Source organism: Arachis duranensis, chromosome 10, assembly GCF_000817695.3.
Source record: "Arachis duranensis cultivar V14167 chromosome 10, aradu.V14167.gnm2.J7QH, whole genome shotgun sequence".
Classification (NCBI taxonomy): domain Eukaryota; kingdom Viridiplantae; phylum Streptophyta; class Magnoliopsida; order Fabales; family Fabaceae; genus Arachis; species Arachis duranensis.
The window spans coordinates 105,612,265-105,628,528 of record NC_029781.3 but is presented as its reverse complement, the minus strand read 5'-3'; the positions used below and the strand labels follow the sequence as shown (position 1 = coordinate 105,628,528).

Sequence of the window (16,264 nt, the reverse complement as noted above, 5' to 3'; positions counted from 1 at the left end):
TAATATTTCATCCTAAAGAAAATATAACATGCAAAATCTTTAATATGGACCATAGTTGTTAGGCTTAGTCAGCTGAAAGTGGAGGACAGAACTCATCCACTAGTTTCACATAACGTTGGACCTAGAATGTTGTCAAGACTACGTAGATCGGAGTTTGTTACTTTGCACTTTTATTTGCACCTTTCCTTTATGATAAGAGTATTTTTATTTTTTAAGCATACTTGGCTACTTGACAACTTGACATTGAGAAAACTTGTATATATATAAGCACTATACAAGTTAAAGCTTAGATTAAATAAAGATAATGGGGCTTATAGATATCTTCATTGCTTCATCCATGCCGGTGTTGAAAGTTTTATTAATCACAGCACTTGGTTCATTTCTTGCTTTAGATAGTATTAATATATTGGGAACAGATGCAAGGAAGCACTTAAATATTGTGAGTTTCTATTTTATTCACTCATTATGTGTTATTCTCTTTCATACTATAATGTTTTGAAACATTTCTATATATTCAAATTGGTTACTGCTTATAAGTTTTTTCTATGCATCAACAGTTAGCGTTTTACGTATTAAATCCAGCCCTGATAGCAGACAATCTAGCCAGCACAATTACATACAATAGTATGGTGAAACTGTGAGTGAGATTCTGTTTCATTCATTTGTCAACTCAAAGCGAGAACAACCAATTATCTTAAGAGTTCTATATTAATTGTCATTACCATTTATGTTCTCAGTACATTTTCCATTATTGGATTGTATTTTGAGACACCAGTCTTTTAATTTGTGTGGCATAGGTGGTTCATGCCAATAAACATACTTATCACATTTGTGATTGGTTCAATTCTTGGATTGTTGGTTATTCACCTAAGCAGAGCACCTCAGCATCTGAGGGGTATTATTATTGGTTGCACTGCTGCAGGTATTTTTAACGCCACACTAAAGTTTTATTCAAATTTTTTAAAATAAAAATATGTGGGCATCACCAGAGTATTGTTATTATTTGGTTCTTGAAACAGGTAATTTAGGGAACTTGCTTTTGATTATAGTCCCAGCAGTGTGTCAAGAAAAAGGAAGCCCGTTTGGGGATCCTCATACTTGTAGCACCTATGGAATAGCTTATGCTTCCCTCTCACTTGCGGTAAAATTGTTTATTTAATTTACATATTCTATTTTGCGTATAAAGTTTATGCATATTTATTTACCATTAAACAAAATGTAAAACTAGATTCCACATTAAATGAGACAAATCTCACGCCCCCCTTAAATAGTAAAGAAATGTATATCAACTTGGCATATAATACGAAAATAATGCAAATAACATTTCTAAAATAAATTTGCTTGGTAACAATGTAATTTTCCCATCCCATTGCACATATATAAATCATGTTAAATTTATGAGAATCACAGATATAAAAACACAATGGAATTTGGATTATAACATTAATTCCCATGCAAGACTTATCTATAATCCTTATTATTATTATTATTATTATTATTATTATTATTATTATTATTATTATTATTATTGACAAACTTAGAATTTAGCTTTTCAACCCTTTCAAGTCTCCAACTCAATTCATATTAAACTATAATTTACTTTGTGCGCTTATCGTGATAGTTCAGATGGGAAACGTATATTTGTGGACCTATGTATATAACATAGTCAGGGTCTCTACAAGAGGAACAAGCAATTGCAATAATGCTGCAAACGACCACAACGATTCTCCAAGAAAGTACTCAGAACCAGAGCTCCTTAGTTGTTCAGAACCTTTACTTGTATCCAACAAGAATGTTAAGGATCAATATGTTCTCCTACCCTGCACTACCTCTGAAGCAACACATGAGGTTTTTTTTTTTTTTTCTCTTTCTTTTTTCCAATGCAAAAACCAACTACGCAAATGCTAGTCCTCATGTTTTTTTCCCCTTTTTTCCCCATCTCTCTATCTAATAGTTCTATGTAGTAAATTGTCTTTTTTTTTTTTGAAAAAAAGGAAGAAAAAAGAAAGAAATAGTCAAATAAAATAGTAGACAGCAGTAATTTAAGATATGTAGGCCATAGCTGTTATTTCACCTTTATTATACTTGGAATGCAATAAGCTTTCGTATTAAAATCCAATATCCAAATGAAATAGGGAACCACATTTTCTTGTGAGACCACTAAATTTTTCATATCTATAATTGATAAAGTGATAAACAAATACTGAAAGATAAAACATCAATATACAACATTACTTCACTAGTTTTGGCTGCATTATTGAAGTTGAAGCAAAGTACTGAATAGACTGCTGAATGGCAGGTGGCAGGTACAGCTAACATGTCAAAGCGTCTGCAATTATTCCTTAGAAAGGCCAGTCTGAAAGAAGCATTTGCTCCATCCACCATTGGAGCGGTATGGTTTACATTACATCTCCTTAATCATGAAAGCTAATAACATGGTTGAACAACTTGTACCAAACACTAGAAGTCTAGAACATGGTTAAATTTATTAAGAGGAAAAAGGAGACAATACATTGAATGAAAATTTCATTCATGGAATCAAAAGTCAGAATTAGATAAAACAGCTTGTTATTGACCTAACCATTCACTATTGAAATTACTTCACATAGTTAATTTCTGAGTACTTAGAGCAGATTTAGCAAATATCTAATTTTACGAAAATAGCCTCAATGGCAGGAGAAAAAAGTTGATTATGAACCTAAAATAAGCTAATCTAACACTTAAATCTATATTCTATTTAACATTGAGACATCCTGTGTAGATTGTTGGGTTTATGGTTGGATTGGTCCCCCAAATGCAAAAGGCTTTGATTGGCAATGAAGCTCCACTACATGTGATTCAGGACTCAACATCCTTCTTAGGGTATAAAACTATAGTCTTGCATTGCTATATATTTGAGATGTAAAATTGGTTTCAGTTCTCTAGTTGACTTAATCCACTCCTTTATAATAATATCTTTTAATGATGGCAGAGATGCAGCGATTCCTTCTCTCACTTTGATAGTTGGGGGAAATCTCCTTAAAGGTGGTAATTGACAGAGAGTCTCCTAATGCTTCATTTTCTTTTCCTTTTTTCATAAGAGTCCTAACTCCTCAATTTTCATGTTTAAATTCCCCATTACACAAGATTACAGGAACCTAACAGTGGCTAGGTTTGTTATAGGTTTGAAAGGATCAGAAATTGATAAAAGTATCATTATAGGCATCATCATTTCAAGATATATAATCCTTCCTGTGTCTGGAATCTTCATTATTAAATGGGCAGCTCAACTAGGCATGGTGCAGTTAGATCCATTGTATCAGTTTGTTCTTCTGATCCAGTATGCAGTTCCACCATCCATGAATATAGGTGCTTATGCTACACTAATAGTACTTTACACTAAGGTAATATCTGAATTGATGTGGAGCTAAAACTATCATGCTATGTATCTTTTGTAGGAGCTATCACTCACTTCAATCTCTCTAACCTTTTGGTCAACGTATTTCATGTGGCTTGTATCATAAGTCTTTTGAACCTAGGGATATGTTGCTAGTAGGAATTTTGGAGGGAGATGAAAAGGAAGGGTCCAAAGTAAGAAAGACTACACTTTATACTTCACGCCTTTTCCTTCCTCCTCCAAAAATCAAACCTCACAAACAAGAATTCCCTGCAATTAGGGGATAAAAATCTGTTACATTTTGTTCCAATAGCAGATGGTGTATGCCATTTGCTCCATTTAACTTGTACAGTTTCAAGCTGTATTATCATGCTTATTTGGTTGTATATAAACTAGAAATTTTAATGAGTGACCAGTCAGAAAAACACTTCACAATCTAAATTCTTTTTTACCATCTTTAAAACAGTTCTTGAGAAGTATGTATAGTATGCCTTCAAGGAAACCAAGTAAATAAGTATTATCAAAAAGAGGATTCCTACCTCAAAAGATAACAGTGGTTAGCTTCCTAAAGACAAGTCCTATTCAGGTCATTAAAGTGAGAATAAAATCAAATTAACTAACTACTATCATCATTCAGGCCGTATACTCTATGGCTTAGGTAACTGCTAAAAAGAATTGCAAAATTTGTGTTAACTTAAAATCAACTATTAATGACTAACAGAAGATTTCATGACTTCAAACCTCCTTCCAGAAATTTACCTCAACCCTTAAATACAATTTAGGATCAGCTATGGCTACAAAATAACTATGAACAAAGTAACTAACTACTTTCATTGCAGAAAACATCTGTATCATCTTTCATCATATATGCACCAATAGATATCAGATTTAAATCCAATTACCTAGATATGAATCCAGTTACCAAACTTACCTCCATCAGCTACTTACTTTCTTCAGCTACCAATTCACTTCCTAGATTTAGCCTAACACTCTGAGCCTTAACAGATATTTTTAACTTCTGCTCCTCCATATTTTTTAGTAAGCCAAACAGGTTTTGCCTATACGATTCACATCGCTGCCGAGCACCCTCTAACTCAGTAGTCAACTCTTGAATTTTCTTATCCTGATCCTACAAAGAAAATTTTTTTAACTTCAATAAGGATGTTATATCTGAGCTGGCATTCTTTAGAAATTAAAATCCAAATGTACCATTCAACATGCATCAAAAAGACATTCAGAACAGATTGATACAAATAGAGGTCCATATATATATACCTAATACTGAGAACAGGGACAGAAGATCAATTCTTAATTTTCTTAGTTATAGTGTCTAATATGAAATAAACTTAATAGGTAACACATACATTTATTGATGCAAAAGCTGTCCAGTCATAAGCATGTCTAGATTTCCAACAGATCTTTCATGCTCAACAAAAAGAAAGACATCCATTTCAAATACACCCTCATAAGACTTTTAACTATCGGATTATTTTATCTGGAAGTCGACATCTACATAAATCAAGCTCTGTTGATTTATTTACTCCTCCTAATACCTAAATTATCCTTTTGATTCATAAATTGCAGCCAAAACAACCCACTAAAACCACTATCTTGGGCATGATAATAGATTGCAATGTATGCTCATCACTGCGTTTTAAATAACAAATGTGTCCTGTTTAACATCCCCTTTAATTTTTTTCCGGTCTGTCACTATTCAAAACTTAACTCCCTTCTCACAATCCTTAAGAGAAAAACATATGATCAAATATAAACAATTACATATATGCAAGATAAGCTGAGACAGTAACCAGATTTTAAAGCAATCAAACTGCATGTTTGGGTACGTGCGTGTAATAATGAATCGAGTCTAGTTTTCCAAACTATAACAAGTCCAAAGTATAATGCATGCTTTGTTAACAAATATGACATCAAAAGGAATATGAAAATTTCTATTGGAAGGGAAAAGGTACTGACTGTATCACTAGATTGACTACTCTCATGGTTTTCATTATTATCTGAAGTACTTTGCACGGGAGCTGGACGAGGTTTCTTTGCATCCGCAACCTTTTTCGCAGCCTCACGTAGACCATTCAGCGCAACGCTATAAGTATCCGATGATTCTGCCCCCATTTCTACATAACTCATAATTTCCCGGCTCAAACTATCGTAGCGAGAGGAGTAACACTCTTCCAGACTATTTTGCAATTCTCGAGCTCCTTTATCCAACAAGATACTCTTTGCGTTTCTCGTCCACCTTTTCAAGATGTAATGGGACGGAAGCGTAAGAATATTGATGACCCTAAAAACTGCTAATATGTGCCTACAGACAAGACCCGCAAACTCAAACATTTGGCAGCTGCAGCTAGCTTTCTTCCTGAAGACATTGAACCTAACAAAATGCGCTCTATTCTCCTCCCCGTACTTCGCCACCCGATAAGTAGCTTGTGATCTTGCATCATCCATCAACGTAGCAGCATATGCAAGGGTCTCAACCAATTCCTCTTGGAACCTTGCAAATATTTTCCTCGTGTAGAGACCAGCCGCTTGTTTTTCCATTGGAGAAGGAGTTCTCAAAACCGGTGCGGTGTTCAGCGTATCATAATCCTCCTTCACTTCCTTCTCATATCGATCCGCGACTCCTTTCTCATACTGCTTAATCAGCGTCTGGACGGTAGTCGTGGCATTAATAAACCCATCAAAGTACGAGCTGCTAGTATCACTCCCATGGATGGCAGACAAATCGCCAAAAAAGGTGTCGCGGAGATAAACAGGCACCCATTGATGGCGATTCCTGTACATCAACTGAAGCCATTCATTATCCAGAAGCTCATACCTCCCAACAAGGAACTTCCAGCTAGACTCAAACTCATCAACTGTCTCCGCCGAGTTCACGCACCGTCGAAACTCAGACTCAAACTCAGGATGCACTCCACACACATCAATCAGCCTCTCCTGAACCTCACCGAACACGTCCCACTTGGAGAACCGGTGACGAGTATCTGGGAAAACCTGCAAGACAGCAGAGTGAATTATCCTGTCCTGATCAGTAGTAATGGACACAGGATGCCGGCCGTACATTGCTTGAAGCCATGTGGTAAAAAGCCACACGAAGGACGCCTCGGATTCGTTGAGCATCAGGGCGCAGCCGAAGAGCACCGGCTGCCCGTGATGGTTCCATCCAGTAAAAGGCGCAAAGGGTACTTTATAGCGTCCCCTCCGATACGCCATATCGAAAACAACAGCATCTCCAAAATATTCATAATTCCTCCTGGCATTGCCATCAGCCCAAAAGATGTTACCTGAGGAACTCTCCGAATCGCCCTGGAAGGAGTAGAAGAATCCAGAAGGATCCTCCTCACTCATCTTTTTCAAGAAATCGAAGACAAGCTGGTTCCCACTCCCGAGGCTCCTCTTAGAAGATGACGTCATGTAGTTCTGGCAGTCAACTTTTGTGAAGCCGACGTTGTCGATGCCGCCAGACTCCTTGATGAGTACCGTCATGACCTCGGCAGCGCCCATGCCAGCTGCGTGAAGAGTATCGATGAGGCTGCGGGCGGCACCGTTGACGCGGCGGTGGGAGCGGAGGCAGTGGACCCTATCGGGAGGGACGAGGTCGTGGTTGTGGTCTTTGATGAACTTGGAGATGTACCACTTGCCGAGTGGGCCCTTCTTCTTGACGGTGATCTGAGCTTTGCAGCCGACACGTGTCACGGAGCGGTGGCGCTTAGGGTCGTGGTTCTCAGGGTTGCGGCGGAAGCCCTCTCGGGAGCATACAACACGGCGGCGGATAACGGAGGAGTCCTTTCGGGAGCGGAGACAAACGCTGACGCGCGTGCTGAAGCCGATGCGACGCGCGTAGGCGTTGTAGAAGGCGCGTGCGGATAGCTCGGAGTCGAACTCCATGCCGATGTAGGGCTCAGTGGTGCTGTTAGGGTTTGAGTTGGAGGAAGAAGGGTTGTTGTAGTTGTTATTGGTTTGAGGATGTTGTTCTTCTTCGTCGTCTTCATCGTCTTCTTCCTCTTCTTCTTCTTCGGATTCGAATCCTGTGGCTTCCATCTCGAGGTCCATGGATTGGGGAACGTTGCGATGGCGCATTTTGGAATGTTAGAAAATTATGCGATACAGTGAACCCCCTTACGCTAAGGTCTACGGAGGAGCAACCCAGACAACAGAGAAGCAACAGAGTGCGGGTGTTTGTGGCTTATTACTACTTCTTTTAGCTTGTTAACACCCTAGCCCACCCCCACTTCCATGTGTTTTTATTTGATTTAATTACTTCGTTGGTCTTATAGTTTCGCAAAATTTTCAATTAGATCTCTATACTTTTTTTTCTTCTTTTAATTGGTTCTCTATATTAATTTTTTTAATTAGGTCCTCTTAGCATTAATTGACTTAATTTTATACGAATCCAACTAAAACAAAAAAATTGATACAAAAACCCAAATAAAAAAATGTAAAAATCCAATTAAAAAAAAATTGATACAAAAACTCAATTAAAAAAAAAAATACAAAGATCTAATTACAAATTTTGTGAAATTATAGAGACCAATAGAGTAATTAAAATAAAATTGTTATCAAGTGATTATATGTAGATAGAAAGTCAGTTAGTTATAGTTAATTTTATATGAAGTTAATAGTTAAAAATTGTTAAATAAATAAATTTGACTAAATTATTATCTAACAATTTTTGATAAATTTGACTAAATTAATATTTAACGATTTTTAATTATTAGTTTCACATAAAATTAAATCTACCAGAATTTTCACCTTATGTTAATCTTTATCCAAATTCCATTCATAACTGATAAATGTAAGATTATATTTGGTTACTGTTTTCAAATAGTATGAACAAAAATACCAAAAAAAACATAATAAATAAATACATATTTTACCAAATTAGTAGCCTATGGTAAAAAGGACACAAATTTGTGTTCTACTTTTTTCACTATTTAAACAATCATATTTATCAATACAAAAATTTAATTACTAAATCAATTATCAATATAAAATATATATTAAAAATAAATTAAATAATATATACATAAGAATTAATTTAGCTTAGTGATTGAATTTTGATAGATCCATATATTTTTGTCATTTGAAAGAAAAATTAAGGGAACAAATTTTGATAGGTCCATATATTTTTGTCATTTGAAAGAGAGATTAAGGGATTAGGGAACAACACACATGGTTAATTAAACCGCATTCAAATCAACTTCGATTGAATTGGTTGAATGGTCAGCTCACTCGTCTGCTTAAGCAAATGTCAAAAGTTTGAATCCCACCTTGTACATGCAACAATCCATTGGCCAGCGACAGATCCTTAAATAGAACTCAGACACGATACTATACTAAGAAACAAATCTATAATCCCAACTGAAATTTTTTTTTTGGTGACTATCCCAACTGAATTTTAACCTCTCTAATGATTTCTCATTTCTGCCCAAGTTAAACTAAACAAAACAATTAAATTACTGTTTTTTCATAAAAAGTTTGTAAAAAAAACGAGCTCACTTGAAACAAAAAACCAAGCTACATTGTCCAAGAATGTGTTATGTCACATAGAAGCCTCACTTACTCAAAAGAATCAACCCAGGTTATCTAGTAGTACCGTTATAGAGCCAAAACTTTTGAATACACTCGCAGCAATCTTTCATGTTGACAATGCAACATGTCAGATCTTACACTTTTATTTCCACCATCAACTAGCTACTTAAAATGAAAAAAAAAAAAGGTGTAAAAAAAAGGGCAAAAATGGCTACATCAGAAAATTGAGCACATGTTGTCAAAGAGATGACAGGTTGTTGCTGGAAGATGCAGACATTGCGGCCAGAACTTCCGTGACGGATCCCATGACGCTCAGCGCTGCTTTCAGTACCTCTTGCGGACATCCCGGCTTTACAATTGTTCGAACCTGAAACAAGAAGAAGAAAATAAATCAGCTGAAGCACAAGTTTGAAGATTTCATTATGAAGCATTGAATAAGATAATTATGTCTTAAAAGGTTCTTGCACTGACCTGTTCAAGGTACTCCTGAAGTTTCTTGATGCGACCCATATAGTCCTGATCTTCAACAGAAAGACTTATGGGCTTGGCATCCGCACCGGGGCCTTCGAACTGAGGCGGACCCGGATTTCTGTAGATATCATCCATGAGGAAGCTTGTGGCATTTTGTCTCAACAGGCTGCAACCAAGAAATCATTGTGCATCAGATTAGGCCCATCTTAACTATCAAGAACTTAGATCACATAGTGAAAGGGAAGTTACAATCATGAATCAAAACTCCATCTAAATAGTCAACCTAATTGCAAATATAATTCTTAAACTATTGAGACTTAAATTAGGTCAAACTATATTGGATCCAAATTCCGAAAGTAAATTAAATCTTATGAAATCAAATAAATAAACTAACTAATCAATAGAATTAACAAAGAAAATTGTTCAATCATTCAAACATTTATGCCGGGATGCAATCAAAAGTCTTACTCATATGCTTTGCCTCTCAAATCCACAGTAGCTGGATGAATGGCAGGTTTTCCAATTGATGTGGCTCCAGGATTTGGAGACCAGCGCTTCACTGTCATCATAGCCTAAAGTGCATCGTAAACAAACGAAACAAGTGAATATTCACCATGATTGATGGTATCAAAATCAAAGTGTTTGTTGTCAGGAAAAGAACAAAGGAATACATACTGTGATTGGTGCAGCACCACACTTCCACTTGTTCACAGGATTCTTAAGGTTAGTTACAGTTGCCATGTATCCATTTAAACCGGCAGCCAGTATGTGGTAGCAGATGTGTCCGAGAACCTAGAATAATATCGAAAAGTTGTTAATAAAATAGGGAAACATGAATAGATGATGCTGATCAGAAAGGGTCCTAAAGAAACCAAATCAACTTACATATGCATAGTCACAGTCAAATTTCGATGGCAGAGATCCACGAGCTTGGTAACCAAAGAAATGGCAAATTGCGTTGAATTTCTTCCCCTTGTAAGTGCCTTCTTTCTGTCGATAACATCCAGGCAGAAAAGGATCATTTACACTTCATGTCACTAGGAAGCAATTAAGGCCCAAGAGTCCAAGACCAGGTTACTTTTGGCATCAAGGATCAAATTGGAACCAACTAGATAGGAGAAAGTGCAATTCAAGGTCAAGCCGTGCAAAACCAACTCATCCTTGATAATTTCAATTCAACACTAATATTTTGGAAAAGCATCCACCATATTGTTTACAAGGAATCTGACTCATTGCAGTGGGGAACACCACAAAGGAACAAACAATCAAATGCATAACACTTCAAATTGCAGTGGGGAACACCACAAAGGAACAGACAATCAAATACATAACACTTCAAAATATAAGGAATAGAAGACAATGCAACCGAAACAATAACCATACCTGACGCTTGTTTATCTCGGCCTCCACAAGGTATGCTAGTAATTTCTCAGTCTCAATCTGCAAGATATTAAAAAGAAGACATGAAGGGACTAAAATTCTAACAATTTATCTAAACAACAAATCATCTGTTGATTATTACCTGAGATAACTGTGCAGAGTCATCTGATTCAGGGTAGAGGAGTAGCTGCAACATTAATATCATTGTTAGATTTATCATTACCATTACACATTAGAGCCAAATTTACACAAGGTCAGTTTTTAACATGACAAATGAACCAACCTGCTTCCTAATAAAGGGTGGAAGAAATTCAAACAAAGCAGATGCCCATGGTGAAAGCTGAGAAGATATCTTGTCAGTGGGGACACCTTGTCTGAGTAAACCATGAATTTCCTGAGGAACAAAAAGATAATAGAGGTAACATTAAACTCTATCATGGAAGACAGAAAAACTGTAATGATAACGGCTAAGTTAACATCAATGACATAAAGGGTGTTTGGAATGGGGAAAGAATCAAAACTAAAATCTATTTGATTTGATTTAATGATTTTACTAGTTTACATTTTTCTCTTTATCCTTCTGAATCCACCAATATAAGTATATAACAACTGCAGATATAGAATATATCAAGAATAAAGTAAATCATTTTCCATCTAAATCCATCAAAAGTGATAGGATTTTAAATTACAAACTACAAACACTGAAATTTTATTGATTAGTAAAATCAATTCAATTCCTTTATAATTGTGTTCCATACACACTCAAATGGTACCGTCATTTTCATCAACAGTATACAAATGCATATAAATGATTCGAAATGTTTCATGCCCAGGTGGGCCAGACTGCTGAGGAGGGGATGTTACCTTTAAGAGTGCATACACTTCAGGAATGCTCTCAATTAGTCCTTCCGGCAGGAGGATTACTCCGTGATATTTGTCTGACCAAAGACAAAGGAATATGGATCTCAGAAATGAAAGGAAATAAATAAAGACCGAGTCAAGGAACTGCAAATAATCCACACCTTGCTCTGCCCTAGCCTGAACTGCATTACAAATCTGTGTTGCAATATCAAAAAGGGTAAGCTTTGATGCGGCAACCTCCTCACCAAGAATAACCTGCACAGATACATTATTAAAGTATAGTTTGTCAGCAAGGAACTATAGCAATTAGCATGATCAGCCATGAAGGATGCAAGAAAAGAAAAGACTAACCATGTTTGGATGGGACTGGAGGGTGCACTCCAATGCAACATGTGATGCCTTACGTCCCATAAGACGGATGAAATAATAATACTGGAAAAGAAGATTTCGTCAGAAAGGTAGTGAGAAGAAAACTAACTAGAATAAAGAGCTTACACAAGCAAACAAAATATAAACATATGAATGTGCCTCTTTACCTTCTCTGCAGAGAGGGCGTCAGTGCAGACATTGCTGATGAGTTGAGAATTCACCTAATTATACAGAAACAACATATAAAAATCAATTGATCATTATTTCATAGTACAATCTTCCAAGCTGACATGGCACAAAAGTCATTTGCCTATCATGTTGAAAACAAGTTGTCCACTGTTGCATTTTATAATAAGTGATATAATCAACACTACAAGCTTCTGAATAGCAACATATCTCCTATAAGAACCATATTAATTGTGCTTCATCATACGTTGAAACTTGAGAATCATGCAAACTGAAGATCGAAGGACAAGTACCTTGCAAATTGTATCAAAACCAACATTGGTTTCAACAAACTGGTTCTTAAGATCTCCATTCAAAGTTACAGGAACACCAACCACCTGCACAATCCCAAATACCTTAGTCTTTTATGATATGATAAAAAACTGATGAGTTTCAAACCAATCAATTGGAACAACAAAATATATTATCCCATTGTTTCGCACATAGGTCGACATAATTACAAAAGTAGAGAGAAACCAGTAATATACCTTTGTGGGGCATTTTGCTACTGCAAAAGTTTCTGCAAGCTGCGCAGCATCCGTGTTTGATGTCACACCTAAAATATTATACATCTCAATGGTTAGAAACCTCTTTTGGAGCTCAAAGTTAAGCAACATATAAAGTTCCAACAAAGGTATACCCCCAATGATAACAAGGCTATCAAGCTTCAAACTATTGCATGCAACAAGTGCAGCATTAACTTGTTCTGTTGTCCTAATCTGATCTTTTGTTCGTCCAAGCAAATCATAACCACCTAGAAAATTAACAGCCATAGAATGATAATAAGTGAGAAATTTTCAGACAAACAATTGAACCAGTAATAGCAGCAAATTTTACTTGTCACAACCAACCTTGATTTTTGTATGTTGAGAGAATTTCGTCATTTATCTCGAGATATTTCTGCGCAAATAGACCTTCCGAACCACCTGCATAATGAAACGAGTGCACTCCAATCTAGTTACTCATTTTCCCAACAGATACTCTATTTTCCTTTAAGGTAAAGATAAGTACTCTTAAGAATTACATTGCATAAAAGTAACAAACACATAAAGTGTATGCATACCTAATTTTACTCAATTGTACAAAAGTGATAACTTTTATATTAGGCTAAGATAAGTACATAAAAAACAAGGACACTAAAAGTAACATCAATACACAAAAAGTTAATGTATTTTTAGTAAATAAACAGAAGCTCAGAAGAGATCCATGATGAAAATTACCAAGGAATCCAAGCAAGACATTTTCAGGGTTGTGAATCTTGAGTGCACTGTAAAGACCCCAAATAACATTGTGTCCACCAGGAGACTGTCTCCCACAGAAAACAATCCCCACCCTGCAACAACCAACACCAACAAAGATTCGGGATCATAAGAACCAATTCATTCAAGAACAGGATTGATGAAATGATTGGAAAACTGACCTGATAGGTGGATGCTCAGTGATGATCTGAGCATCAGGGACCTTAGCAGTGGCTCTAAGGAAGTGAGCCAAAGGCTGTCCATAAGTGTTTGGAAAAGCCCTCCTTATGGTTGGGTCATCAGCTGGGTCAGCAGTGGTGGTTGCATCACCAAACTCAACCCTCACAGTGGTTCCCTGAAAGAATTTAAAATTAAAACCAAAAATCACACATTATTCCAGAGAGAGTAAATTAAGAATTGTTAAAATGAGATCTGATGAGAGAATAAAAAGAGTGCGTACCTGTAGGCAAGGAGGAATCTCTGGCTCATATAAAGATCGAATCTTTTGAAGATCTGAGAGCTCTCTGGGAATACCATAGTCAGAATCCATGGATTTCACAATATTCCTTGCTTTGCTTTGCTTTGCAGCGAGAGAATATAGAAAATGAACAAACACAAATGATGATGATGTTGTTGTTGTTGTTGGTAGAAGAGTGTGTGTGATGTGTGATAGTGTAACTGAGGAGAGTGTTGGGTACCCTTGTTTTTATAAGAGAAGAGAAGAAGAGAAAACAGAAGACACCTACTACTACGACCTTGGTTTTATGGTTTACCCAACTTTCTCTTCAAATTCAAAACCAGTGACCCATTTCAACAACCTAACAAGCCCACCGGATTCGGGTCCTTTATCCATTATCCGAATATTCTCTTCTCTCCTTTTAGGAACAACCCATTCACGCCTTTGGTTTCTCCTTTTTTTTTTCTTTTTCTAACATAAAGGGTAAAAAACCATAATAAGCCAACTGGCTCAGAAAATTACGTAAATACGCCAAAACAAAAATCGTTTCAGCAATAAGCCAGATCGTATTTTTATATAATTCGAACCGGCTTGGTTCGAACTGTATTCGTTAGTAAATCGAACCAGCTTAGTTCGAATTAGGGTTTTTTTTTTGTTAGTAATTCGAACCAGCCTGGTTCGAATTAGGAGTGAAGGTAATTCGAACCAAGGTGGTTCGAATTATAGAGAGAGAATGTCTGCATGTAATTCGAACCAGGCTGGTTCGAATTACACCAATCATAGTTCGAACCAGGCCGGTTCGAACTATGTGTGAGACTGACTGTATATATATGGTTCCAAACGTGAGTTACTCTCATTAGAGGGAGTAGGATGGCTAGTGAGGAGAGTTTTGTTGTTTTGGTGCACCACAGAGGATCTGTTAATAGAAAAACTCGTTCCGGAGTAAAGTTCACAGATAAGAATCCTCTATGTATTGTCATAACATCTACGACGAGTTACGATGATCTTGTTAGCGCTGTACTGATGAAGCTTGGTCTGGAGGGTGCGAAGCGAGTAAAGAAGTTTTTCTATCGCATTCCAGTCACGGTGCTACAGAATACGGTGAAGTATGATTGCTTCACGATTAACAATGATGCGGACCTGCAAGTAATGTTTCTCTGTCGGCGGCAGTTTCCGGAGGTGAGGACACCGGAGTTGTTGGCCCGGCTGGTTGATGTTGTATCCAGCTCCAGCGGTTCGAACAGGAATACGAACACTATAGCGAATGCAGCAGGTTCTAGTTCCCGGCCTGCCGTTGCTTCCTCGTCCGTCCCTGTGTACGAACCAGTGGTCCAACATGTCGCCTCCCCATCTTTCGCTGTTGACCTGAATGCCACTTCGCCTCCCCGTCTTTTGCTGTTGACCTCAATGGCACCGAAGGCGACGAGGTAGTGGAAAGGGAAAATTTGCCGAACGCTTTAGTGGGAGTTGCACCTGTTGGCGTAGGAGACGGTTTTTTGGGTGATGAAGAGGAGGATGACGTCGAGCCGGATATGATTGACGATGACAGCGCTGATGATATTGAAGCGAATGGGCCTGCATTGGCGGTAGGTGGTTCTAGCTCTGGCACACATTAGTATCCACCACATTTTTCCTCGTTGGACTTGGACGCCATGAGACATGAGGGGGTTTTAGGGCACGCTGTTGGATTCGGAGCAAGAGATGCTGGCACGCTGTTGGATTCGGAGCTAGAGATGCGGAAGGGACTACTGGTCTGAGAGAGTTCTAGGTTGGTCAGCAATTCCAGGATAAAGATGAGGCCCTTTTAAGTGTGAAGACTTACAGCATCCGGCGAGGGGTACAGTACAAGGTAGTGGAGTCTGATTATCGCCGGTATGTGGGCAAGTGTTCAGAGTTTGGGAATGGGTGCACATGGTTGATTCGACTGAGTCTCCGGAAGCGCAAGGGCATTTGGGAGGTCAAACGGTACAATGGACCTCACACTTGCCTGGCCACATCCATCTCTAGTGACCACAGGAGTTTGGATTATCATGTGATTTCAGCCTTCATTATGCCGATGGTTAGGGCCGATGCATCCGTGAGCATCAAGGTGCTCCTGAACGCCACGGAAGCGCACTTTGGTTTTAGGCCGACTTACCGGAGGGTTTGGATGGCGAAGCAGAAATCTATTGCCCTCATATACGGTGACTGGGATGAGTCCTACAACGAACTGCCTAGGTGGGTCTTGGGTGTCCAGCTGACGATGCCTGGGAGTGTTGTGGTCCTAAAGACGAGCCCGGTTCGAGTTGGAGGACAGGTGGACGAATCTCAAGCGTACTTCCACAGACTTTTCTGGACTTT

General features: G+C 37.7%; 4 protein-coding genes across 6 annotated transcripts in view; 2 read left to right on the top strand and 2 right to left on the bottom strand.

Moving 5' to 3' along the window:
* The first annotated feature begins 278 nt into the window (after positions 1-278).
* Positions 279-3,427, top strand: LOC107471847 (protein PIN-LIKES 1). Its single transcript, XM_016091353.3, has 9 exons — positions 279-439; positions 558-637; positions 798-922; positions 1,020-1,141; positions 1,627-1,848; positions 2,300-2,392; positions 2,762-2,862; positions 2,972-3,024; positions 3,163-3,427. The coding sequence occupies exons 1-9, from the start codon at positions 305-307 to the stop codon at positions 3,408-3,410; spliced, it is 1,179 nt and encodes a 392-aa protein (XP_015946839.1). The 5' UTR covers positions 279-304; the 3' UTR covers positions 3,411-3,427.
* On the bottom strand, positions 2,060-7,638 carry LOC107471845 (protein FAR1-RELATED SEQUENCE 5). Of its 3 annotated transcripts, none has more exons than XM_021134163.2 (3): positions 5,351-7,636; positions 4,279-4,505; positions 2,061-2,356 (listed from the first exon to the last, which is right to left on the bottom strand). In XM_021134163.2, exons 1-2 carry the CDS (start codon positions 7,469-7,471, stop codon positions 4,317-4,319), a joined length of 2,310 nt encoding a protein of 769 aa, XP_020989822.1. In that variant the 5' UTR covers positions 7,472-7,636; the 3' UTR covers positions 2,061-2,356; positions 4,279-4,316. The 3 variants fall into 3 exon arrangements, with proteins under 3 accessions (XP_052111871.1, XP_020989822.1, XP_015946838.1); XM_016091352.3 differs by having other exon boundaries at positions 4,308-4,505; XM_052255911.1 differs by lacking the exon at positions 4,279-4,505 and having other exon boundaries at positions 2,060-2,356; positions 5,351-7,638.
* Positions 7,639-8,868: 1,230 nt separating this feature from the next.
* Positions 8,869-14,033, bottom strand: LOC107471887 (pyrophosphate--fructose 6-phosphate 1-phosphotransferase subunit alpha; the record flags this gene model as incomplete). Its single annotated transcript, XM_016091409.3, is given in 19 exon segments — positions 8,869-9,290; positions 9,395-9,560; positions 9,863-9,966; positions 10,070-10,186; positions 10,280-10,384; positions 10,778-10,834; positions 10,917-10,961; positions 11,058-11,168; positions 11,639-11,712; positions 11,797-11,890; positions 11,987-12,067; positions 12,172-12,225; positions 12,484-12,567; positions 12,718-12,785; positions 12,870-12,983; positions 13,081-13,155; positions 13,450-13,562; positions 13,650-13,822; positions 13,928-14,033. Coding segments are annotated over 19 exon segments (1,854 nt in total). The 3' UTR covers positions 8,869-9,161.
* A 761-nt stretch (positions 14,034-14,794) lies between these two features.
* LOC107471695 (uncharacterized) overlaps positions 14,795-16,264 on the top strand; it is a 2,738-nt gene continuing 1,268 nt past the window's right edge. The window contains exons 1-3 of the mRNA XM_016091183.1: positions 14,795-15,311; positions 15,410-15,510; positions 15,711-16,237. Of these exons, the coding sequence (XP_015946669.1) occupies positions 14,795-15,311; positions 15,410-15,510; positions 15,711-16,237 (1,145 nt within the window). The remainder of the gene's footprint in view (positions 15,312-15,409; positions 15,511-15,710; positions 16,238-16,264) is intronic.

Bases quoted from the DNA above. Each gene is read 5' to 3' on its own strand.
- LOC107471845 (XM_021134163.2), bottom strand. From the start codon at position 7,471: ATGCGCCATCGCAACGTTCCCCAATCCATGGACCTCGAGATGGAAGCC. The intron at 4,506-5,350 runs GTCAGTACCTTT...TTTTCTTTGTAG, and splicing joins GTAGTCAATCTAGTGATACA to GATCAGGATAAGAAAATTCA.
- LOC107471847 (XM_016091353.3), top strand. From the start codon at position 305: ATGGGGCTTATAGATATCTTCATTGCTTCATCCATGCCGGTGTTGAAA. The intron at 1,142-1,626 runs GTAAAATTGTTT...GTGATAGTTCAG, and splicing joins ATGCTTCCCTCTCACTTGCG to ATGGGAAACGTATATTTGTG. The intron at 1,849-2,299 runs GTTTTTTTTTTT...GCTGAATGGCAG, and splicing joins CCTCTGAAGCAACACATGAG to GTGGCAGGTACAGCTAACAT.